The 27,410-nt window shown below is 40.3% G+C and overlaps 1 protein-coding gene across 6 annotated transcripts in view; it reads right to left on the minus strand.

The window, feature by feature from the left end:
- Actr3b (actin related protein 3B) overlaps positions 1-27,410 on the minus strand; it is an 80,183-nt gene that overhangs the window by 17,694 nt on the left and 35,079 nt on the right. For 5 of the 6 annotated variants that reach the window (XM_020167385.2, XM_020167386.2, XM_020167389.2 and 2 more), the window contains 5 exons: positions 21,842-21,937; positions 20,224-20,331; positions 16,454-16,597; positions 13,378-13,551; positions 11,600-11,692 (listed from right to left, as the gene is read on the minus strand). In XM_020167385.2, coding sequence (XP_020022974.1) covers positions 11,600-11,692; positions 13,378-13,551; positions 16,454-16,597; positions 20,224-20,331; positions 21,842-21,937 — 615 coding nt within the window. Of the gene's footprint in view, positions 1-11,599; positions 11,693-13,377; positions 13,552-16,453; positions 16,598-20,223; positions 20,332-21,841; positions 21,938-23,517; positions 23,640-27,410 lie in introns of those variants that run through there. The other variant, XM_020167387.2, reaches the window with a different exon arrangement.

A 27,410-nucleotide genomic window follows, 5' to 3' on the forward strand; every position in this document is an offset into this window, starting at 1 on the left:
AAGTTGGCTAGCCTACTGAGTCATTAACCTACCACCCAACCCAACAGTGTACACATACACATACACGACAGAGCTATTAACCCCTCATTTCCTAATTGAAACATTAAAGAACTGGTGGCCTAGGTGGAAACGTGGGGGAGAGCTCATCATGGTGAAGCCAGAAGAGTTACTGAATTCCCTGAACAGGGAAGTGCATAGGCATTGAAAGAGCAGAGTGCTTTCTAAAACACTAACCATGCCTGAAGAACCTACCACAGACCCCAATGGGTCACATGCCTGGAACTGTCCTCACATCACTCCATAGTTGCTCTAACCCACCTAGGTAGTCCAAGGTTCTGAGGTGACATGAGTAAACACAACAGGAGAACTGCAGACAAAACCTGAGGATCAGAACTTAAGAGGAGGAGAGTATCCAATATACTGACAGAGCACAGAAGACATCTACTCTTCTCAACAAGGAAGAAATACTTTTTTGAAAAAAAATTTTTTAAGTTTTAATTTGTTTAACTCTCTTACAATATCAGTATTTTCTCCTTATTTTTTTCATTTATTTTCTCCTTTATCTTTCTTTTTTCGCTTTACTTTTCCTATCTCTTGTTTACAAACCTTTCAATTGATGATTTATTCTATCTCCTCCTTATATCACTCTCAACCTTTCTATCCTTTTGGAATCCCTGACAATAGTACCTTCTCCACAAAAATTGAATCATATCTCTACATACTAGGATTTTGTTACAAACAGCCCTCACACATTACTCCTCTTCCCATCTTCCTTCTTCCATCATCTCCTTCCCCCCTTATTTTTACAACCTAAGTTTTAACTTCTATGCAAAAGGTATATTTTCTAATCCCCAACTGTACCACACAAGAAGGTAAGTCCCTTTACATATAATATGATCGATAATACCCAATGCTATTCTTCTTCATGTAAATACCTACTTTGGTCTTGAATTGATGAATTTGTTAAAGCTAAGTTATACCTCCCAGGCTAGTGGTAAAAAATGACACAACAACCAGGCCACCACTAACCTGTCCTGCCAGAACATAGAAAATTATTCAGGGGAAAGACTGTAGGTGACTAAGATCCCCAACCAATTCATTACAGATAAGCAAATATCAAAATAGAGGCATAAGAAATATGAAAAGTCAGGGGAATGACTCCTCAAATAGTAAACAATCACACAAAAAATGATCTGGTGGTTAGTGAAGAGGATGAAATCTCAATTTCTGAGCTCAAAAGAATAAGAATGATTAATGACATAAAAGACATTCAAAAGCAAGCCATTAAAATCAAAGAGAATACAAAAACAGCTAAATGAATTCAATGAGAACGAGAATTAAAAAAACAATTAAATGAGCTCAGAGAGGATGCAAACAGCTGACTCATAGAAGGAGGATACAAATAAACAGCTAAATGAATAAGGAAGAAGAAACAAGACAGAATTCAATAAAAATATAGCAAGGCCCCCAAAAACTACAAAAAAAAAAAACTGAAGCTCTGGAAATGAGAGGCCCCTTAAGTAAAAAACAAAAAATTCAGTTGAAAGCCACTCCACTAACTAGAACAAGTGGAAGATAATTTCAGGGCTTGAAGACAAAGTAGTTATAATAGGGAAAAAAGGAAAGAAAAGGGAAGACTTCCCAGGCACCTAGAGGGAGGAAGCAGAAAGCGTGCTTCCTAAAGTAAAATCCTGGAGAGACACTGGAGATACACCTTACAGGAAAAACCACAGAGAAGAGGCAAAACTTTGACTCCTCCACACCTCCAGCCCACACATAGCATCTCCACTTCACGTTAAACAGATAAACCAGGTGAGCTAAGCGGCACAAAGTACTCCCCCAGACAACCCTGGGCCAGATCAGCATAGCCCCCTGGACAGACCAACGCCCACCCGGGGAAAAAAGAGAAACTGAGTAATAAGCAATAACAAAAAAGACACGTAGCAAAGAGGGCGGGGCACCCTGAGTGCCGAAGGGGGAAAGGAGCCATCCCTCACGGAACTATAAATAAACAAGCCATCAGGAGAGGGCAGGAGAGGCTGCACCCGCCCAGCAACCAGGAGTGGGAAAGCTTGTAAAAGTGGCCATGGAAGAAAACTCCACAGGAGAGGGGAAAAGGTCCACCTCCCACATGAACTGTAAATAAACACGCAGGCCTGAGAAAGCAGGTGCAGTGTCACCTCCCCCAGTGTGATTGGAAAGGGGAAAGCTTGTAGCAGTGACTGGCGCACAGGAGAACTCTGAGCAAACAAAGCCTGCAGGGCCAGGTGAGTGTTAAGCTCACCCCTGAGATCTGCATAAATAACGCCACCAGCAACAGCAGGCTGACAGCAGTGGGCAGGCAAGCCACAGCCGCAGATACCATTCTCAGAACTGTCTCCAGACTCTTTTTTTTCTCTCTTCCTTTGATGAGACAACAACTGAACTACACCTGCATGCTGAAAAACTTACTGAAACTGTATTGCATTTGAACTTGGGACACCTGGTGGTATTTTTTTGTTTTGTTTTATTTGGTTTTTTTCCCCTTTGATGAGACAACGACAGAACTACTTCTGAGACACCATCTCCAGGATTGGAGGCTGAGGGACTAATACAAAATTATTAAGACTGAAACTGTACTGCATTTGAACTTGAAGATTTTTTTATTTTTTTTATTTTTATTTTATTTTTTTTTCTTAATCCTCTCTCTGTCTCTCTAATGCCTGTTCAGCTTACTGTTGATTGGTACACTGTCTCTACCTGTCTATATCTTTTGTTTGTTTGTTTTACTTGTTTATTTGTTTTTCCCTCTTTCTTTAACGTCTTTGCTTTCCCTCTCCTCTCACCCTTCCGTTCTAAATATCACCATTGTTATTACTACAAGCTAGAAAATACTTAATTACACACAGTACAGGGACAATAACATCACCAAGGGCAATGATGGGAAGAAAGAAAAAACAGGGAACACAGCTTCCCCACAGCAAAAAATTAGTACAGGAACCAGTGGAAATGAAGAAAACAGATACTCAGATCCAGACTCCAACAAAATGAAGAGAAACTATGCCAAAGAACCCAATGAAGGCCACAAGAATAATCTAAAAGAAGACATACTACAGATAATCATTGAGAATTTTATAGAGATGATACTGGATAGGGCCAACCAAAATGTACAGGACACACTCAAGAAATTCCAAGACAACAAAAATAGAGAATTTGAAAAAACACAAGAAGTAAAAGAAACCATACAAACACTGTATAAACACCAAACTGAAAGAGAGAACACGATTAATGAATTCAGGACAAAAATAGACAACATTAAAGAGGAAACGACTCAGGATATGAAAAACCTCAGAAAAAAGAACAAAACAGAATTGCAAAACAAAATGGAAGGCCAATCCAGCAGAACAGAACAAACAGAAGACAGAATCTCAGAACTCAAAGATGAAATGGTAATTAAAGGAAAAACTGAAGAACTATTAGTTAAATAACTCAAGACCTGTGAAAAGAAAATGCAAGAACTCACTGACTCCGTCAAAAGACCAAACCTGAGAATCATGGGCATCAAAGAAGGAGAAGAGGTGCAAGCAAAGGGAATGCATAATATATTCAACAAAATAATAACGGAAAATTTCCCAAATCTAGAGAAATCTATTCCCATACAACTGCAAGAGGCCTCCAGAACACCTAACAGACCAGACCAAAATAGATCTACCCCACGGCATATTATCATTAAAACAACAAATACAGAGACCTGAGAAAGAATATTGAAGGCTGTATGAGAGAAAAAACAAATAACATACAAAGGTAAACCCATCAAAATCACAGCAGACTTCTCAACAGAAACACTAAAAACAAGAAGAGCTTGGGGAGAGATGTTTTGGGAAATCAATGAAAATAACTTCAACCCCAGGATACTCTACCCAGCAAAATTATCATTCAAAATAGATGGAGCAATAAAAGTCTCCCATGATAAACAGAAACTAAAACAATATGTGACCACAAAGCCACCATTACAAAAGATTCTGCAAGGGATTCTGCACACAGAAAGTGAAACCCAACATAACCATGAAAGGACAGGCAGCACCAAACCACAGGAAAAGAAAAAGCAAGAAAGTAAGAGAGCAACCTCAACTTAGGTAAACACAATCAAACCTTCAAACAACTAAGAAAACTAAATGACAGGAATCACCACATACCTACCAATACTAACACTTAATGTTAACGGACTTAACTCACCCATCAAAAGACACTGCTTGATGAAATGGATTAAAAAGGAAGATCCAACAATTTGTTGCTTACAGGAGACCCATCTCACCGACAGAAATAAGCATAGGCTTGGGATGAAAGGCTGGAAGAAGATATACCAAGCCAATGGCCCATGAAAACAGGCAGGAATAGCAATATTTATATCTGACAAAGTAGACTTCAAACCTACATTGATCAAACGAGATAAAGAAGGACATTCCATACTAATAAAAGGGGAAATAGACCAAAAGGAAATAACAATTATCAACATATATGCACCCAATGTCAACACACCCAATTTCATCAAACATACCATGAAGGACCTAAAAGCATATATTAACTCCAACATGGTGGTGGTGGGAGACTTTAACACCCCATTATCATCAATAGATAGGTCATCCAAACAAAATATCAATAAAGAAATCCTAGATCTAAAATATACAAGATCAAATGGACCTAGTTGATGTCTACAGAACATTTCATCCAACATCTACACAATATACATTCTTCTCAGCAGCCCATGGGAACCTTCTCCAAAGTAGATCATATCCTAGGGCACAAATCAAGCGTCAGCAAATATACGAAAATAGAAATTATACCATGCATTCTATCTGATCACAATGCAATAAAACTAGAACTCAACAACAAAAGTAAACACAAAAAACATGCAAACAGCTGGAAACTGAATAACTCATTGCTTAATGAACAATGGGTCATTGATGAAATAAAAGAGGAAATTAAAAAGTTCCTGGAAGTCAATGAAAATGAAAACACCGGAACCTATGGCTATAAACTTTCCTTTCAGGACAGCAAAGGCAGTCCTGAGAGGAAAGTTTATAGCCATGAGTGCATATATTAAAAAGACTGAAAGATCCCAAATCAATGACCTAATGATACATCTCAAACTCCTAGAAAAACAAGAACAAGCAAATTCCAAAACAAATAGAAGAAATAATAAAAATAAGAGTCGAAATCAATGAAATAAAAACCAAAAAAACCATGCAAAGAATTAATGAAACAAAAAGTCAGTTCTTTGAAAAAATAAACAAGATTGACAGACCCCTGGCAAACCTGACTAAAATGAGGACAAAAAAAACGTAAATTAGTAGAATCAGGAATGCAAAAGGGGAGATACCAATAAACACCATGGAAGTCCAGGAAATCATCAGACTACTTTGAGAACCTATATTCAAATAAATTCAAAAATCTTAGAGAAATGGACAGATTTCTAGATACATATGATCATCCAAAACTGAACCAAGAGGATATTAATCGCCTGAATAGATCTATAACACAAAATGAAATTGAAGCAGCAATCAAGAGTCTCCCAAAAAAGAAAATCCAGGATCTGATGGATTCTCTGCTGAATTCTATCAGACCTTTAAAGTAGAATTGATACCAACCCTCCTTAAACTGTTCCACGAAATAGAACGGGAAGGAAAACTGCCAAATACATTTAATGAAGCCAGTATTACAGTTATCCCAAAACTAGGCAAAGTCACCTCCAAAAAGGAGAACTATAGGCCAATCTCCTTAATGAACATTGATGCAAAAATCCTCAACAAAATAATGGCAAACCGAATTCAACAACACATCAAAAAGATCATTCACCACAACCAAGTAGGCTTCATCCCAGGAATGCAGGGGTGGTTCAACATATGAAAATCAATAAATGTAATAAACCACATTAACAGAAACAAAGACAAAAACCACTTGATCATCTCAATAGATGCAGAAAAAGCCTTTGATAAGATCCAACACCATTTCATGATAAAAGCTCTAAGAAAACTAGGGATAGAAGGAAAGTACCTCAACATTATAAAAGCTATATATGACAAACCTACAGCCAGCATTATACTTAACGGAGAAAAACTGAAACCATTCCCTCTAAAATCAGGAACCAGACAAGGATGCCCACTATCTCCACTCCTATTCAACATAGTACTGGAATTCCTAGACAGAGCAATTAGGCAAGAAGAAGGAATAAAAGGAATACAAATAAGTAAAGAAACTGTCAAAATATCCCTATTTGCAGATGACATGATCCTATACCTTAAAGACCCAAAAAAATTCTACTAAAAAGCTCCTAGGCACCATCAATAGCCATAGCAAAGTAGCAGGATACAAAAATCAACATAGAAAAATCATTAGCATTTCTATACACTAATAATGAACAAACTGAAAAAGAATATATGAAAAAAAGCCCATTTACAATAGCCTCAAAAAAAATCAAATACCTAGGTGTAAACCTGACAAAAGATGTGAATGACCCCTACAAGGAAAACTATAAACTTCTGAAGAAAGAGACTGAGGAAGACTATAGAAAGTGGAGAGATCTCCCATGCTCATGGATTGGTAGAATCAACATAGTAAAAATGTCTATACTCCCAAAAGTAATCTACATGTTTAATGCAATTCCCATCAAAATTCCAATGACATTCATCAAAGAAATTGAAATTCTACCGTTAAATTTATATGGAAACATAAGAGGCCACGAATAGCCAAGGCAATACTCAGTCAAAAGAACAATGTCGGAGGTATCACGATACCTGACTTCAAACTATATTACAAAGCAATAAAAATAAAAACAGCATGGTACTGGCACAAAAACAGACATGAAGAACAGTGGAACAAAACAGAGGACCCAGATATGAAGCCAAACAACTATAACCAACTTGTCTTTGACAAAGGCACTAAAAATACATGATGGAGAAAAGCAGCCTCTTCAACAAAAACTGCTGGGAAAACTGGTTAGCAGTCTGCAAAAAACTGAAACTAGATCCATGTATATCACCCTATACCAATATTAACTCAAAATGGATCAAGGATCTTAATATCAGACCACAAACTCTAAAGTTGATACAGGAAAGAGTAGGAAATACTCTGGAATTAGTAGGTATAGGTAAGAACTTTCTCAACGAAACCCCAGCAGCACAGCAACTAAGAGCTAGCATAGATAAATGGGACTTCATAAAACTAAAAAGCTTCTGCTCATCAGACAGCTACACATCAGGCAAAAGACTGATAACCAGAATAAATAGGGAACTTAAAAAACTAAATTCTCCCAAAATAAAGAAATGGGCAAGTGAACTAAACAGAAATTTTTCAAAAGAAGAAATTCAAATGGCCAAAAAACACATGAAAAATGCTCACCATCTCTAGCAATAAAGGAAATGCAAATTAAAACCACACTAAGATTCCACCTCACCCCTGTTAGAATAGCCATCATTAGCAACACCACCAACAACAGGTGTTGGCAAGGATGCGGGGGAAAAAGGAACCCTCTTACACTGTTGGTGGGAATGGAAACTAGTACAACCACTCTGGAAAAAAATTTGGAGGCTACTTAAAAAGCTAAACATTGATCTACCATATGATCCAGCAATACCACTCTTGGGGATATACCCAAAAGACTGTGACACAGGTTACTCCAGAGGCACCTGCACACCCGTGTTTATTGCAGCACTATTCACAATAGCCAAGTTATGGAAACAGCCAAGATGCCCCACCACTGACAAATGGATCAAGAAAATTTGGTGTCTATACACAATGGAATTTTATGCAGCCATGAAGAAGAACGAAATGTTACCATTTGCTGGTAAATGGATGGAATTGGAGAACATCATTCTGAGTGAGGTTAGCCTGGCCCAAAAGACCAAAAATCGTATGTTCTCCCACATATGCAGACATTAGATCAAGGGCAAACACAATAAGGGGATTCGACTTTGAGCACATGATAAATCGAGAGCACACAAGGGAGGTATGAGGATAGGTAAGACACCTAAAAAACTAGATAGCATTTGTTGCCCTCAATGCAGAGAAACTAAAGCAGATACTTTAAAGCAACTGAGGCCAATAGGAGAAGGGGACCAGGAACTAGAGAAAAGGTTAGTTCAAGAAGAATTAACTTAGAAGGTAACACACATGCACAGGCAATCAATGCAAGTCAACTCCCTGTATAACTATCCTTATCTCAACTAGCAAAAACCCTTGTTCCTTCCTATTATTGCTTACACTCTCTGTTCAACAAAATTAGAGATCAGGGCAAAATAGTTTCTGCTGAGGTGGGGGGGAGAAATAGGGAACGGGAGGGTAAAGGAGGGGATGGGGGCAAGGGGGAGAAATGACCCAAGCCTTGTATGCACATATAAATAATAAAACAATAAAAAAATTCTCAATAGAACACTGACAAACCACATTAAACAACACATCAAAAAGATCACACACCATGATCATACATCATTCCAGGGATGCAAGAATAGTTCAACATACATAAACTGATAAATGTAATACAACATGATCAACAGAATCAAGGACAAAAATCATATGATCATCTCAATAGATGTAGAAAAAAACTGACAAAATTCAACATCATTTCATGATTAAGCCCTCAAGAAAACAGGAATAGAAGGTATGTATCTCAACGTAATATATTTACAACAAACTCATACATATGGCAAACCCATAGCCAAGTCATACTAAACAAGGAAAAACTGAAACCATTTCTGCTAAAGTCAAGAACGAGACAAGAGTGTCCACTCTCCCCACTTTCATGTAAAATAGTTTTGGGATTCCTAGCCAGAGCAATAAGACAAGAGGAAGAAATCAAAGGTATTCAAATGGGGAAGAAGTTAAATTATCCCTATTTGTAGATTTGATGTTATACCTAAAAGACCCTAAAAATTCCACAAAAACTCAAATATCATAAACAATTTGAGTAAAGTAGCAAGATACAACATCACTATACAAAAAACAGTGGCTTTTCTATATACCAACAACAAACAGATTGAGAAAGAAATCAGGACAACAATCCTATTTACAATAGCCTCAAAAATACTAAAATACCTAGCAATAAATTTAAAGAAGGAAGTGTAAAACTTCTACAATGAAAACTATAAATCACTGAAGAAAGAAACTGAAGAAAACAATTCTCATGGATCAGCAGAATTAATATTAGTAAAAATGGCTATACTACTAAAAGCAATCTGTATGTTCAATGCAATCCCCATCAAAATTCCAATGACATTCTTCAGAGGTGGAAAAATCAATCCCAGGGCCGCAAGAGTGGCTCCAGTACTAGAATACCTGCTTACCAAGTGTGAGAGTCTGAGTTCAAACCTGAGTACCATCAAAAAAAAAAATAAATAAATAAGAAAAGTCAATCCTAAAGTTCACATGGAAGCACAAAAGACCTCAAATAGTCAACGCAATCCTGAACAAAAGAGAGCAATGTTGGATTTGCCAGCTATGCATCTGACAAGGAATTACTTATCACGATTTATAGGAGCTCAGAAACCAAAAGTCCCAAAGAGTCACCAATCCAATGAGTAAATGGGCAAATGAACTGAATAGACAGTTCTCAAAGGAAGAAATGCTCAGAATCCCTGATCACAAAGGAAATGCAAGTTAAAATGGCATTAAGATTTCACCTCACTCCAGTTAGAAGGCTGTCATACAAACGACAACAGATACTGGTGAGGATGCAGGGAAAAAGAATCTCATGCAATGTACATTCATGTAACACTATGGTGAGCAGGAGGGAGGTGCCTCAAAAATAGGCCTATCACAAGATCCAGCAATACCACTCCAGGCATACACCTGAAGGAAAGTAAGCCAGGATACAACAGAGTCACTTACACACCTATGGTTACTGCAGTACTATTCACAACAGCCAAGCTCTGAAAATAGTTCAGATGTCCTATAACTGATGAACAGATTAAGAAATGTGGCATGTGCCATATGCCATAAAGAAGAATAAGAACTGTACATGTGACTCAAGCGGGAAAGTGCCTGCTTTGCAAGTTTGAAGCCCTGAGTTCAAACCCCAATCCCACAAAGAAAAAAAGTATGCATAAAGTAGGTTTAAAAGAAATAGGGAGCCACAGTCTATAGTTTGAATTGGGTCCTGGTGGTTCACACCTATAATCCTAGCTACCTGGCAGCTGCAATTGGGAGGATCATGCTTCAAGGCCAGCCCAGGCAAACAGTTCACAAGACCCCATCTCCAAAATAACTAGAGCAAAACAAACAGGAGTGGCTCAAGTGGTAGGGCACCTGGTTTGCAAGCATGATGCCCTCAGTTCAAACCCCAATCTCACATCCCCCCCCAAAAAAAATGAAATTATGTCATTTTCAGGTAAATGAATAAAACTATAGAGATTATCATGTTAAGTGAAGTAACCCAGGTTCAGAAAGACAAAGGTCATGTGTTATCTCTCATGTGGAAGACAGATACAAAAAATAAATGTATATACAAATCATGTTTGTATTTGTGTATACATTTATACAGAGAGAGAGAGAAAGGGTGGGACATGTTTGCAATAGTGGGACTCTGAAGAGACAAGGAAGAGGAGGGAGAAGAAAAGAGAATGACAGAGGGTGAATAATACTGAAATACATTACATCTGTGTAGGAAGATGGTGTAACAAAATGCTTTAAAAGCTCCTGAATAATAGGGGGTGGGGAAACAGTAAGGAGAGCAATAGTAGTGGTTAATGTGCAACCCCTCTGAACAATGAAGGACAGGAATGTCAAACAGGTCCTGTTAGGGGAAGGATACTAGTGGGGAGGGTGAATGAGAGTGTATATGGTCAATGTACTTTACATACTTGTATGAAAATAGAACAATGAAACTAGGTGAAATCATTTGGTGGGGGAGTGAGAAAGAATGATGGTGGGGATGGACTTAACCAATGTACATTGTAAGCATATTTGGGAGTGTCTCAGTGAAATTCCCCTGTACAACTAATATGTACTAACAGACATGTTAAAAAGTAGTAAGTATTCTCAGGGTATCTGCTAACCAGCAGAGTGTTTAAGATTTTTTTTTTTAGATGCACACCTAGTATCTGTGCATCTGCCAACACAGAACATTTCTATCGATGCCTTCATTACTCGCTCACTACGATAAGCCTCTTAACGTTCACATTGACATCAGGATTCTCTTCCCAATAAGATAAAAATAAATCTTACCATTTTGGTAAGATTACATAATTACATGTACTAGATTTTTCTCATTCCAAGATTTAGAATTCCAGACAAAGAATCATTTCATGAGCATTTTCTATTTGTTCCATTTCAGGCTGAAACAAGACTACTTCACAAAAAGCATGAGGGGTATTACTTCATCTTTTAGTAGATACATATGGCTAAAATTGTCCAACTTCAACTATAACGTCCAAATAAAAAGAAAAGACAGCACAATATTTAAATTAAATCCTACCAGCTGTGTCATATTTCCAAATATTTAAGTCATCTCCTCCATCCCAGAGGACAGGTGAAAGAGGAAAGTCTGCACACTGATATGAATAACCTAAGAACTACCGGTGTTTAATTTGGGGATGCAATCAAAGTACCTTACCCAAGCAGCTTATACCTTATACAGTGGACGGCGTACATCTATAGGGCAGTTCTGTATTACTTCATCAACAACATCCGAGATGGATTCCATAAAGTCTGGGTTGGCAAACTAAATTGTATAAAAACATAAAAGAAACATTATACATTTCCTTCCAACATCACAAAACAAAAACTCTTTTTAAAAAGTAACTTCAACAAATACACTATAAATAAAAGCATGTGACTCTGAAATGAAGGTATGTCAAAGAAACCCCATGACTGATCACCTGTGCCTGGAGTGACATGCGGGTTTCATGAAGAAGGACAGGCCAGTCCTACTTGAGTACATAAGGACTCACGCCAGTAACAGAAAGGAGGGAAGCATGTGTCCAAGCTAAGTGAAATACCGTGAGAAACACACAAGTGTGTCAGCTGTGATGTTAAAATCATGAGAAAATTAGCCAGGATAGAAGGGAAAAATACGCTCAATGAGAGACTAATTAGGCTGGTTTTAATTGATGGTGGTGGCTTTAAAATAAAACAAGCCATATAACAATCATGTTGAGGAAGCATCTTATAGGTTCAATTTCATAAGCTAAAGTATAAAGTATAAGCTCAACTACATTTGAAAAACCAAGGAAAGCCAGGCACCAGTGGCCCACACCTCTAATCCCAGCTACCTGAAGGGCGGAGATCAGGATGATTGTAGTTCAGGGCCAGCAGGAACAAATAGGTCACAAAACCCCATCTCCAAAACAACCAGAGTAAAATGGACTGGATGTGTTACTTAAATGGGAGAGTGTCTGCTTTGCAAGCAAAAGCCAAGTTCAAACCCCAGTCCCACCAAAAAAAAAAAAGGAAAGCACCTGCTGGCATTTGCCAGTTTTATGTCTGGCCTGTGTCAGTGCTAGCAAAGCATGAGCATCACTATAGGATTATTACTATTAGGTGATGACAACTATTAGATTATCAGTGACATTATACTTTTTTTTCATTTCCTTGTATAAAATGGTCATATATGCACCTAAAAACAGGCAGCAAGGGCTGACGGGATGGCTCAAACGGTCAAGTGCCTATCTACCAAGTGTGAGGCCCTGAGTTCAAACTCTAGTACCATAAATAAATAATTAATAAATAAAAACAGGCAGCAGTTTGTAACCTACCTACCAAATATAAACTGAATTAGGCAGGAAAATATAGCAAAATACAAATAAAATGCATTGTATATAAGACTTAAAATATTGCCTCTTAATTACTGAATATTTGCAAATGTACTAATCATTCCTTGTGGCAACATGTATAATTTGTACACTATCCATACTTCTTTTTTTTTGGTCTATACTGAAGTTTGAACTCAGGTCCTGTGCTTGCTAGGCAGGCATTTTACCACTTAAATCATGTTCCCCCCACCCCGCCCTTGTACACTGCCTAAATAATAGAAAGGCCAGCCTTCAGATAGGAGCTTTGCAAAGGTTATGCTTTACTCCACTCTTATGCAGAGGCAACCTGCATAAAATCCTTGAGATTAATTAGTTGTTCAATTAACCACCCACTGAGATTAATTTAAATTCCATTATCTTCCATTGTTCTTAAAACTTCTTTCTAACCTCTCAAGGAATAATCCATTCTTAGATATTACGGAGGTTAAGTCCATGGTGAGGCAATGAGGCACACGGACCCCACAGGGCTGCACCATTGCAAGACCACCAACCTGCTCCTGGGCCGTCACTGAGAACTGCTCCTGTGCACACTGGGGGGCAGCATCGCTCCACACACACTGAGCGCTAAGACACTCAGAAGAAAAAAACACCTTACCTCTGGATGGAAAAATATTTCTGGTCCCAGGAACCTCTCATAACCAACATCGATAATGAACTTCTTCTGGCTGACTGCATTGATGCCCGTGTACTGTTTGATCCACTTCCGGGGACCCACGTCATACTTGGCAAATTCCTTGACTATATCAGGGCAAATGTAACAGTACTTCTCCTGCATACACACAGAAAGATGTTACCAAGCATTAACGACTGCCTCGTGTCTTTGCCTTCTGACAGACACACAGCAACCCCATGCATTCAAGACACCCCTGAATTCAGGTCTGCCCACACCGTAACTCCAGTGTGGATGTCCTATGAAGCCTCATAGTCTATCTCTTTCTCCTTATACATGACTACACTTGGACTTTAGGCAGCTAAGTCTGCTTCCCCTGCAACTTGGCTATTAATCTCAGGCTTAGTCTCTCAAATTTTGCGGCCATATAGTCTGAAAGAACATCTGAAGGTGTCTATAAAGAATCATCAGCTGGTGCCTGTCTAGTCTTTGGGGAGCCCTCAGGTTCCCTACCTGGGGCCTGCCATGCACCTGCAGCTGTCCACCTCTGGGTCAGCAAACCACACTTGGCCTAATCTACTCAGGTGGTGACTGTCCACTCTAACACCTAAGGGAGTGAACTCTATTCACCTGCTGCTCCTTCACCTGGAGTGGAGTGTTCTGGCTCCTTGTGTACCTGTAGACAGTGCACCTTGTTGGTCAGGTTTTCTACAGCACTCAATCAACACATCCACTGAGTGTCTTGGCATTGGGGATGCATAAGTGAGTGAGACACAGATCACTGCAAGACAAGGCTCTTGCGGAGAGCCTGACACTAGACAACTACAATAAATCAATGGCATGGCATATACTAAGGTGACAGGTACCATGGACAAAGAAAAAGCAGTCAGGCAAGAGGACTGGAGTCACCAGTACCTGGGTGCTACAAGAGACCTGGCAAGTGGTTTCCAGCGGGCACCAACACCCAGGCTGAGATGCAAGAAGTGTTTCATGTAATACGGAAGTTCTTGGGATCTTTGTCCTAACCATCTAGTTGTAGAACTGACCTCAGTGAAGCAGCAGGTGACACCTGCATACCAGTTTCTTCAGGCAAGAGCTTGGTGTCCTGCTGTGCACCTGAGGAGTATCAGTATCCAGCAGGTGCTCACTGTACACCTGGGAAAGAATGGCTTGCCCAAGGACCTCCACAGCTGTTTTCAAATTAAAAGTTTCCTAGAAGCCCTGAAATACTTTCTAATTCCATCTTCGGGGCATCTCTCATGTACTCTAGCAGAACTATAAGTCTGCAGAGTGAGAACCTAACAATGTAGAGATGGCGAGTGTGTCAGTCAGTACAACTCTAGGCCTGTAAGACTGGAGACAAAAACACTGAGTCTTTGTCAGATCAAGGTCCTTTAGCATCTCACTCACTTAATTGGTGACATGAAATGCTTCTGTAAAGATGGGTGCGGGTTAACAGTGGTAATATTAAGGCTCCAGATTCACAGTGCGAGGATGGTGTATTCTCCTTCCTACTTCCTACCTCTCAGACCTGCTCCTAACTTCAGGAAGTCTCAGCAGTGACCTGAGATAGGTTAATTTGAAGCCACTCTTCCAGGATCTCATCCTTTGAAGGCAGAAGTGAGGTGAGGGCTGACAAGGCTGACCATACACTGGGCAGGGCAGCTGATTTACAATCTATGGAAGGAGTCTCTTCCACCTCCAACCTTCACAGGTATGTGGTAGTCAAAACCTGAATGTGCCACTCAGACAATAGGGTCAGAATTGGAACTGAGAAAGCTAGCACACAAAGTAGAAACTAGCATGAGGTTCAGGAAAGCTACTTCATCAGTTATCCAGTCAGGAATCCTGACACAGAAAGGAACACTAAACTCCCAGAGTGACATCAGCCAAGCAAGAGGTTCGATTTTGATTCGTACTTGTAATGGACTTGGAGAAGCAAGAATGCCTGAATCAAATATCCAAGTTTTCTTCCATTGAAGAAAGGCAAAGAAGAGGAGGAGAAAAACTTTGGGAATATTTTAGTCCCCAAAAAAGGTCTTACCACAGGCTCTGGAAAACTCTCCCCCATTTGCCCAGGACTTTATCATTTTAGCACTGAGAGAAACCCCATCCTACAAACTCCAGCTCCAGGGCAGATGGTACCCTACTTGCAAGAGCCTGCTGCGTACTTGCCAGCATACTCAAAATACCTGTTTTCACCTGGTGTCAATCAAAACTTGGAAAACATTACCTGGTGCTTCCCATCATTCAACCAGCCTGTTACAAGGGGCTTGAATGGGAGGAAACAACCAGTGAGAGTGAGGCTTTAAAACTCACCCCAACCCCCCACCCCGCCCCAACTCCCTTACAGCTCAAAAATCTGTGAAGTACGTGAAGGACATGCTTGAGACCATCCTGCACTCCACACTCAAATTCCTCAAAACAAAATGCTGTGTTCTGCATCTGTATAATAATGAACCATGGAGTTTTCCGGATCTCTTGCATTTAGATTTTTTTTAAATATGTCTTGATTTTGCAACCTGAGAAGAATTCCTTTAAAGGATCTGGAATTGTGAGGCACACAGTAATAGGAAGACTAATGGACTGGGTCAAGGAGACTTTCTAAATGAGTCACTTTTCTTCTAAGTTTAGTAAGTTCCAAAACTTCCTATAACTTTTCTAGTGTAGTAACTAGAGTCTAGAAGTACAGGTGTTTTGTTTAATGATTCTGGCTCCTAGAACAGCATGGGTCTTGAGGTGTATTCTCAGTGCACAAGCACAGGGATCCTCCACTGGATTCCCCACAGTCACTGTGGCTGCTGTGATTTGCCTCATGATTCCAAACTGAAGCACAAAGAGAGGCTGGAAGCTGCACTCAGCTAATTACAGGTTCTGTCTAATTAGGCACTGCACACACTGCTGACTCAGCCCACTTAACTCATGGTCAACAAATCAAAGCCCATACTCGCGGGAAGGAGAAGAGGGAAGGCAGGAATAGGGAGGATGGCATTAAGGGAAGTTTCCAAGCACCATCTCTCTCTCTCACCCCCAAACCAGCCAGGTTCCCACCTGTTTTTACCTTAATGGCTTTTGCGGTCTCCAGCGACTGCTCAGGAGGGATTCCCACCTCCCTCTCCCTTAGCAGCTGTTGAATGAAATACGTAATATCTCTACCTGCAATCGGGATGTGTTTGATGCAGCTTCCAATTACATAACCTTCTGCCTGGAGAAGAGGAGGCAGAAGAGTCCACATCAGTAACCTGCAGGCCACAGCCCTCTAGACCTGGGAGTTTTGCAGCCTTACCCTCCCGCCTGTCCCTCTGGCTCCCATTCTGTGCAAGCGCAGTGCAGGAGGTCTTTCTAAATGACTGCATATGCAGTTTTCCATTAATATTTCAAATTCTCAGTTACTCCAATATCCAGAGGCTCCCTAAGCAACCAAAATGATGCTTTAATTAGGAAAGTAGAGGAAAACTACTCAGAATAGTTAATTTTCAAAAGAACAGTAAATCTAAGAAATTTTTTCTCAACAAAAAGAAGAAAGCTTTATCTTTATAAGTTATTAAACCAATTACAAATCTACTCATAGGAAAGTCCACGATGTGATGAACATACAGGACTGAATTCTAACAACCTGGACTTAAATCCTGGTTCCACGTTTGTCGGCTGCATGTTCTCAGTACCCTCACACACAGTCTGGGGTAGATGCTACCCAAGGGCATTGACAGTAAATAAGTAAACTCCTGTATGCCAAGCAGGCAGTACTGTTATATGGCACACACTAACCACTCAACTCAACGAACGGTCCCATTTATCATACTGAGAAACAACTTTGGTAAGTGAAGCAATGGATGCACCATCTGAAGAGTGGCATGGCTCAAGAGTTTGGATTCTCTCCATTGCTTTCCTTAGCCAGTGAAGGCATGTCAGCAAGGGGCCAAGAAAGGAACCACAATGGCTCTGTCTGCAGTCCATCACTAGCAGGGCAGGGGCCAAAAGTCACATGGCTCACAGCAGCACTGGCTTGGCCACCTGTCCAGCTTGTTTGCAGGGGTGCAAGTGGGGAAGCACTGCTTGTCAGAGCGAACAGTGCCACAGTCAGGCTTCACACTGCAGCACTTCACAGAGACAGAGGAGTGTGGAGATGAGCCGCTGCCTCCATGCTGCAGGTGCACTGACATGAATCACTACATGGGGTCACCAGTGGAGCTGCAAGGACCATGGTCTGAACTCCTCCCATGCTTTTCCCTGATGCACGTAGCTTCTAGATGCAAAAGAAGATTTGGCCTTTCTGTAGGGCTCAAGTATTTGTAAAATATTTTAAGAGGGAGATAAAAGATACATATGTTATTAAAATAATACAGATCAACTTAAGCCCATAAAATATCAGCTTCCTGCAACACAAACTACTCACACCTACATTCTAAGTATCATACATACCATTCTCTGAAATAAACTGAAGCAGTGTTAAACAAGTATCAGCTTCATCATAACATTACAATATTAAAACACTACACCCAACACAAGGATAGAGAAAGGTGAGTCAATTCTGTGCCCACATGGCAGGTTATCACATAGTTGTTATATTTTCACAGAGTATTTAGCCATAAGAGAAAAGGAGGATGATTAAATTAAAATGAAAAATATAATTTTAAGATATTATGTATTTAGAATACAAATTAGACTAGGATACTCCAATTTTTGCTTAAAATGTGTATGTGTGTTCATTGTGTATACACATTTGTGTCTAAGAGAAAGCTTGAAAGGCTACATAACTAAAAGTATAATGGAATTCTCTGAGTGGGTTTATGGACAATTGCATTTTCTTACAGTTTTCTATTTTATTAACAACAAATTTTTTTTTGGTGGGAATGGAGTATGAACTCAGGGCTTCATGGTTGCAAAGTAAGCGCTCTACCACTTGAGCCATTCCTCCAACCCATTTTACTCTGAATATTTTGGAGATGGAGTCTCAAGAACTACCTGCAAGGGCTGGCCTTGAATCATAATCTCCCTAATCTCAGCCTCCCAAGTAGCTAGGATTACAGGCATGAGTTACCAGAGCCTGGTTAATAAATGTAATTTTTATAATTGGAGAAAGAAATGAAATTAATTTAGAATTTAAAAACAAGTTTATCCGTGGTCCAGAACACCTTGTGAAATGTGTTTTCTTTTCCCAAATCAGAGATATGAGCATGATGAAGAACCCAAGAGAGCCAGGTATGGTGGCACACACCTGTAATCCCAGCACACAAGAGGCTGATGCAGGAGGGTTGCAAATTTGAGGTCAGTCTGCCTACTCAACAAAACCTTGTCTTGAAAAAATGCTGGGCACCAGTGGCTCACACCTGTATCCTAGCTACTCGGGAGGCTGAGATTGAGAGGACTACAGTTTGAGGCCAGCCTTGGCAAATAGTTTGTGAAATCCCCATCTTCAAAATAACCAGAGCAAAATGGACTGCTGGATGTGTTGCTCAAGCATTAGAATGCCTGATTTGCAAGCATGAAGCCCTGAGTTCAAACCCCAGTCCCACCCACCCACACCCCCCCCTCCCAAAAAAACCCAAAGAAAAGCAGTTCCCAGTGCCCAAAGCCTTTCATCCTGGATCTCAGTCTACAGTGCTATTTAAGGACACCATGTCAAAAAGAAAGCCAGAGGCCTTAATTTCCTTATCAAGTGGCATCAATACTTCCCAGCCACCCACAGAACACCAGCATCCTGGGACTGGACTCAAGTGGAGCGCCCACTTGCAAGGAGAAGTATCCATGCCTCCCATGCAGAGGCCACACTGGCAGGCGCGTGGAGGTGGGAGAGCTGGGGGTTTTCCTTCTGACTGTGGTATGTCAACCACTAAGCCTTTCCACCACAGTGCTTTTAGTTTCTGACTACTGGCGTGTTAAAGTGCTGCTAGGCCACTTCATTCCTTCAATTTACTGAAATGAACGGGGACTGTGTTCTTCAATTAAAATAAATGAATTTTTTTTTGTTGTTTTGAAAATAGTCTTGCTGTGTAGCTCAGGCTGTTCTCAAACTTATGATGCTCCTGTCTCAGCCTCCGAAGTGCTGGGATTATAGCAGGTACCAGCGTGTCAGGATCAACTACTGTGCATTTTTCAAAGAAGGTGTATACACACCCCAATATACGCAGAAAATATATCTGTCAAATACATGGAGGAGACCTGACAGGAAGATCAGGAATGAGTTTGACTTTTAACTGGATGACTAGTTAATTTTCAAAAAAAATAAAAAATTTTATAATCCAAATAATCCATTAGGGACCAAAAAGGTCTCCTAAAATCTGAATTAGGAATCACTTCTCTAACATTTAAAAAAATTAAAACCAAAAGGTGGTACTGCAGAGCTTTCTGCAAGTCAAAATATTTAATCTTTCCTTTTTGGCCCTTAAATAAATTTTAAAAACAAGAGAAGACTCTCTAAAGCATGAACTGATTAAAGCCATTCATCTCTTCCCAGGACACAATCTTCAAATGGACACACTGCTCCTGCAAATCTGACATCAAATGACAAGTCTCCCCACTGCTCAGACTGTCAGCCGGACACATTCCCATGGAAACGAAGCAGAGGCCCTGAAATCCCAGCCACTGATAATCTGACTGCAGAGAGGACTACAAAATTTGCTACCATGATTATAAAAGTGCCAAAGCCACAAATGTTGGCTGTCTTTTGCACTCCTTACATTCCTATGTTCTTAAATTCCTGTTATCTTTTCAAAACACACCAACTTAGGAAGTGGTATTTTAATTACAGAAGGTGTTGGGTTTTGTTTTGCTTTTTCAGTTTCTCTCCTTATCTCGGATTGGGAATGAACTAGGAAGCACTGTGCTTACCACAGGGATAACGTGGGTGACTCCATCGCCACTGTCAATGACTATCCCAGTTAGCGTGCGCTCACCAACTTGTCGAGACGTCCAAGAGGCTGCTAGAGCGAGCACTGCCTAGAGAGAAGACACGGGAACCATTAGCCCATGGGAACCTGCTCTCAGGCAGTCAGCCTGCTACAGAGGTTCAATCAATAAACTCTTTCTTACTTAGTTTGAGAAACTCTTTCCTTTCCCTATTCTCTAACTCCCTTCTCCAAAATTTCAAACCCAATTTGCACAACTAACATGCAAGCTTCATGTATTTAAAATGCAAGAGTCAGGTTTTCAATAAAGACTTCTAAAGTTTTACAGAGAAAAGCCAGTGAAAAAGAATTTCCTTATAGAATCAGAAGATTTTAATGTCTAATCCACAGACTTTCTATGTGGGGCCACAGAAAACTGCAATAAATTCACTCGTGGAGTTGTTTACAGTGTAGGTGACTAGGCCTCCCAGCCACAAATTCTAACCTGGCAGGTGTAGGATGCTGGCTCTCAGCCAGGGACAACTCTGCTGCTCAGGGCAGCATCTACTGCAACGACTATCGATGAGGGGAGGCTGTGGTGGGCTGCCAGTGGAGAGTGGGGAGGGAGGCCAGGCTGCTGCTAGGCACACTGCACTGCACAGGGCACACACAAAGCAAAGAGGCTGGAAAACACTGCTCTAAGACAGAGCCCAAGAATGTGTACTCTTTTTAAGAAGCACAGACCACTCTGAGAACCATCAGCCCCATTTTCTAAAGTGTCTCCCTATTCTACCGAACATAGCTATTTTGGGGGTAGAAGACTTATTAAATAAATTTGAAAGTGCTGGAATTAACAGGAGCTCTCAAAGACTTTACTATCCAACAGGCACATTGAATCATCACAAGGAAACTGCAGAGCACAGTACACCACAGCCCCGAAATTGATTTCTCTGTGGAGCTCTTCCATTTCCTTAGAAGGGAATAGTATTACAGAGAAAATTAGGGGAATGCCTACCTCATTTACTCCCTAAAACTTCAGTGTTTGTCTTTGTGTAAGGTGGCAGACATAGAAGCAAAGGCAACAATAAGACCTCATGCAGAGAACAAGGACTCCAAAAGGATTTCTGCAGGCTCCTGGAGACTCTGGTCTCTCAGAAACAAGGGAGCACACTCAGACTAATAAGAGGTCGAATCCACACAGGGACCTCAACAGACTGTACAGTATGTATGTTTTGTTTTTTATCTGAAGTGGAAGAAGCTAGAAAGAGAACCACATGTACAATTCTGTCTTGTCACCCAGAGAAAAACACTCTAATCTTTGCATGAAAAAAGCAGAGCCACACAAGTGTGTACTGGTGATATAATATAAAAGACATGGGCCCGGTCTCTCCAGCATGTGGAGGTGTGTACACTGAGGAAGAACACACAGCACAATCTTACAACAGAGAACCTTTTTGTTTTTTCCCTGGCAGTACTGTGGTATGAACTCAGGGCCTTTGTACCTGCTGGGCAGATGCACTAACACTTGAGCCACACCCCCAACCCTGAGAACCTTTGCCATTACCATTTCATCCCCTGCTAGACAGCTATGGGTCTTTGAAAATCACAAAACTATTTTTTACCTGAACTGCAATGTAGAGTCCTGGAACATTAAATGATTCAAACATAATTTCTGCAAGATATTCTCTATTTTCTGGAGTATTCAGTGGAGGTTCCGTCTGTAAGAAACATTCATTGTATTTAGCGTTCACCTAAGTTCATGCAATTACGTCACAGTTGTAAGAAAGGCTAACCTGGAGGCATCATACATAGCCAGCATATTATACAACTCCCTATTTCTTACAGAGGACCCCTAAGGTGATTAAAGAAATCTGACTGTGGGTCTTAAAATCTTCAAAGTGGCAGAGTGAAGACCTACCTGAATGAAGGCTTCATTCTACATTGGTCAATAGGGCCCAAACAGGAACAAGTCACAGAAAAGAAGACTCAGTTTTCAGTAATTTAACACCTTGAAACTGAGTACCCCTGACCCTGGCTGCCAAGAGCAGTAAAACCACAGTCATTGAAGACACCAGAAGTGAGTACCAGTGACTAAAACTCAGGCAAATGAGTTCTCCACCGAGACCCAAAGGAGAAACGTGAGCAGCAGCCAAACTCCCCCACCCAACACCCAGAACAGCACAGGAAGCTGGGTTGAGCCAAATGCTACCATCCAGGGATGGCAAGAGTCCAGGCAGAAGCAGTGTCCCCCAAACACTGGACCTCCCAGGTCCAGTGAAGTCCAGGAAGAATTCTCCTCATTCAAACATAAGTAGAGAACATGAAGACAGCAGCCAATGATCATTTAATATACTAAAAGAAAAAGAGAGGACAGGGAATGTAGTTCAGCGGAAGAGCACTTACGTAGATGCATGAGGCCCTGGGTTCAATCTCTAGCATGGGGGAAGGTGGGGAAGGGGTAGGAAAAAACAAATAGCAGACAAAAAACACATATGTGCAAATGTTCCAAAAATTTTGTAAAAAATCCAAAATCTGAAAACATTTCTGGTTCTAAGCATTTCAAAGAGGGAATATGCAACTTGTACCTACAAAAATATAAAAATAAAACTGATGAAAACTCTGAGAGACATTCCCCAAGTCAAAGATCTGTTTTAAAACAACAGTCATTATCAAATAAGAGGAAATCACAAGGTAAGAGAAATATAAAAAGTAAATGAACTTACGTTTTGTCATTTGGCAATATGCTAAGAACATTTTTCCATGTCAAAATAAAGATCTACATCTCATATTTAAAGTGCCAAAAATAAAAAACATTAAAAATTCTGGCTCACACCTATAATCCTAGCTACTAAGGAGGCAGAGAACTTGAGGATCATGGTTCAAAGCCAGCCCGGGCTAATAGTTCAAAAGACCCTATCTCAAAAAAACTCATCAAAAAGGAAAAAAAAAAAAAAAAAAAAGGGCTGGTAGAGTGGCCATGTATTCAAATCCCAGTACTGAAAAAAAATTTTCAGGACCTTTTAGCAAAAAGTTCACATTACCCTTTATTCTAGACTGAACTGAGCCCCTGACACCAAAACTCCTATATTGAATCTCTAACCCCCAAGTAACTATATTTGGAGACAGGGCTTTTAAGGAGATGATTATAGTTAAATGAAGTCATATGGGACTAGGGGTAAAGAGGGGAGGGGAGGGGAGGGGAGAGGATGTATGTTAGCACAGAGAAGAGGCCATGTGAGGAGACAGCAAGAAAGTGGCCATCTAAAAGCCAGAAAGAGAGCCCTCACCAGGAACCAACCTTGACAGCACCTTCTTGATCTTGGACTTGCAGCCTCCAGAATTGTGAGAAAATAAGTTTCTCTTGTTTAAGTCACCTAGTCTGTGGTATTTTGTCATGGCAGCAGAGCAGACTAACAACACCTTATGTAGGAAAAGAAAAGCCAGCCTCAGACTTTAACACAGCTACTTTTAACACTTTTAACACTGGGGCGCATGGGACCATACTTACAGAGTCTTCACAGCAAGAGGAGACAACCCAAGAATCCACATCCGCCCACACTATTAATCAAGTAAGGTGCAAAACCAAAGTTCCTTTAAACATGTCTGAACCTGGGGGACTTGGTCCCCATGAGCCCTTCTGAAGTAACCATCAGGACAAACCTTGTCCACCAAAAATGTCAAAAGCATGACACAGCCTGAAAGCAAGCAAAGGCTTCATTTAAGATGTAGGGCCACATAGTCTTCTTTTCTGAGAATTATAGAACACAATGTAAATGTTATAAATTTTAACAGTAGAAATAACACCAAGTTGGAAGGTGTACACAGAGAGGAAAGAGCAGAAAGACACTGATGTCCTCCTATCATAGAATCAACAGATAGACAGACAGATAGATGTAGATATATTGATATATATATACATATATTAATATATATACATAAATATCTTTTTGTTTTGGGGGGTTTTTTTGTCAACACTGGGGTTTGAACTCAGGGCCTTGTGCTCTAGCAAGCACACAACCAAAATATATTGTTTAGAACTAAAAAAGTGCCAGGTATGGTGGCGCATGTCTGTAATCCCAGCACTCAGGAGGCTGAGGCAGGAGGATCAAGAGTTCAAGGCCAGCCTAGACCACACAGCGTGACCCTGTCTTGAATGAATGAAATAAAGCATAAGGTGTTATAGGGAATGGAGAGCTGTTTTTCAATAAGCATAGAATTTGTTTTCCAAAAAGAAAAGATCCTAGGCTCTGTTACACAACAAAACAATGTGACTATAGTTCACATTAAGGAACTATATACTTAAAATGGCTAATACAGTAAGTTAAAATATATGTATAGTACATACATTTTAACAATTTGAACAGAAAAGTATTAAAATAAAAAAGGTGTGTGTATATTTGGTTGCTATTTGTGTAAACTTGTGTCCCCACACACCGTCCATCACCTCTGGAAGATGAACATCTGCTAGCTAAAGCCAGCTGGGATGGCTTCCTCTGCAGCTGGGTGCCAGAAAGAGGTGGGGACGCCCTTGCTGGAAAACCCTCAGCACCTTTTTTTGCTCTTGGCTGTGTATGTTATCACTCTTCCAACAAACCAGCATATCTGTCCACCAGCTAGCCAGGTCCCTTAGTTAAGACACTAGGGCAACAGCTGGTGCAAAGCTCAAGCAAGCTGTGCCATGCAAGCCTTAGTCACTGCAGTGAGAATCAACAATCCCTGCAGGTAGACTGGAAGTAACCATAAAAGGTAGGAGAGAAAACAATTAAGTCATGTTCACAAACTGACCCTAATGAAGGATTTAAAAGTCATTTAACAACACGTAACTTATTTTAATGTGCCTACCTCAAGGAGCTGAAGATTAAATTTGCTAGCACTGGTAAAGTGACCAGAACATAGTCAGCGCTGTAAATGACAGTGAGCATCGCTTTAGATTTCCTTCACTTAAGCCCATGAACAATAGCTGCAGAGGCCAACAGAATTCACTACTATGTATCTCTTAAGGTCCTTCCTGCCAATCTGAAAAAGGGACCTAATAACATTACCTACCTCAGAGGGCTCTAGGAGGATTAAGTAAATGAGTCAATACTTCTAAATACAAACAACAGGGCTGGACACATAGGAAGGGCTCAACAACTCAATAATCAAATTGCCAATAGTGCTGTATCAAAAGAAATAATATACATTAAGGAGACCTGTAATGTTCCTCACCTTGACATGTAAGCTGACTTTAAAAATGCAGCACTCAGAGGGGAAAATACAAGAGAGCAGGGTCAGAAAGAAGTGAAAAGTGGAAAGGGAAGGAGGAAATGCTCTTGCCTGCCAGTCAAGAGTGCCTGTCTGATATGAAGCAAAAAAGGAGCCTTAGAAAAAGACGGTAACAAGAACAAGGTTCATCTTGGCTCCCTACACTGTCTCTGGGTTTAGATTCTGTGCCAAGTAATAATCCACTCAGATAGAGGAATGTTCAGTTACATGCATCAGAGGTAACTGGTTTTACTACATGAAAATTTAAAGACGCCCAAACAAAATAACCAAAAAAGGCAAAAACAAACTAAAGATAGAACTGCCATATGATCCAGCAATACCGCTCCTGGGCATCTACCCAAAGGAACAGGATACAACAGAGACACCCGTACACCAATGTTCACTGCAGCACTATTCACAATCGCTAAGCTACAGAAACAAACCAAGTGCCCTACAACTGATGAATGCATCAAGAAAATGTGGATTTATATACACAATGGAGTTTTACTCAGCCATTAGGAATAATGACATGTGGTGTAAAGGTGAATGGATGCAATTGGAGGACACCATGTTAAAGTGAAGCCAGCCAGGTTCAGAACGACAAAGGCCACAGGTTTTCTCTCATACATGGAAGACAGACCCAAAAGATAAACACAAAACCAAACATGATCATATACAAACTCAGATGCGGAACATGTTTGTAACAGTGGAACTACTCTATGGAACTTGGGGAAAGAGGGAAAGGAAAAAGAGTATGACAGCATTAGTAATATTACAAAATATAACATCTGTGAAGGTAGAGGATATAGGATATACATTGAAAGCTGTTGAAAAATGGGGGTTGGGAGGTAAAGGAGTAAGGGAGAATAATGGAAGGGGTTGAATGGACCAAAGTAAAGTATACACACAGTGGGGACACATTGAGACACCCCTTTGAACATCAACTTAAATATTAATAAAGACAGGGCTATAAAATAGGTACATTAGGGGGATAGTAATGGCAGCGTAGAGGGTGAATGAAGAAGATTAGGGTAAGGGTATACGGTTAATAGATTTGAACAAAGAAGCCGCTTATGATTGCTTTAACAGGGGTGGGGAGGGAGTTGAGGGGGAGAGACAATGGGGATGATCTAACAAATGTACAATACAAGCCTAACTGGAATTGTCACTATGAATCCCCCCTCCATATAATGAATATAGCCTAATAAAAAATTTTATAATAAAAAAACCTGCTACAAATATAATAAAAGCTTCCTATCTATCTTAATTATATGGAAGAGGTCAAAGAATAAACAATATGTGGTATTACAAAGAAAATGTATTATTCAGCTTTTTTTTTTTTTTTTTTTTTTTTGCGGTACTGGGATTTGAACTCAGGGTTTCAGGGTAAGCAGGTGCTCTACCACCCCCAGCCCTTTTTGCTCTGGTTATTCTAGAGATAGGGTCTCACTTTTTTTGCCCAGGCCAAAGTGGACCATAACACTTTTATTTCATGTTTCCCATCATCACTGGGATAATAGGCATGTACTACCCTGGCCAACTTCTTTTCCAGTTTAGATGGGGTCTTCCAAACTTTTTTGTCTGGACTGGCCTGGAACCACAATCCTCCAGATCTCAGCCTCCTACATATCATGGGGGGACAAGTATGAACCACCAGCACCTGTTTCATTCTGTTTTTAAAAGAAAGATAGTGTTTTACACTACAACATGAATGAGCCCTGAACACATTATACAAAGTGAAAACAGCCAGGTGTAAAGGACAAATACTGCATGACTCTGCTAATAGAGGTCTTTATAGTCATCCAATTCATAAGGAACGAAACTAGTGGTTCCTGGGGACTGGGGAAGAGGGGAACGAGGAGCTGTTTAATGGGTAGAGAGCTCTGATTTGGAAAAGGCAAAGATTGTGGAGGTGGGTGGTGGTGATGGCTGCACACAATGAGTGTA

Source organism: Castor canadensis, chromosome 2, assembly GCF_047511655.1.
Source record: "Castor canadensis chromosome 2, mCasCan1.hap1v2, whole genome shotgun sequence".
NCBI lineage: Eukaryota > Metazoa > Chordata > Mammalia > Rodentia > Castoridae > Castor > Castor canadensis.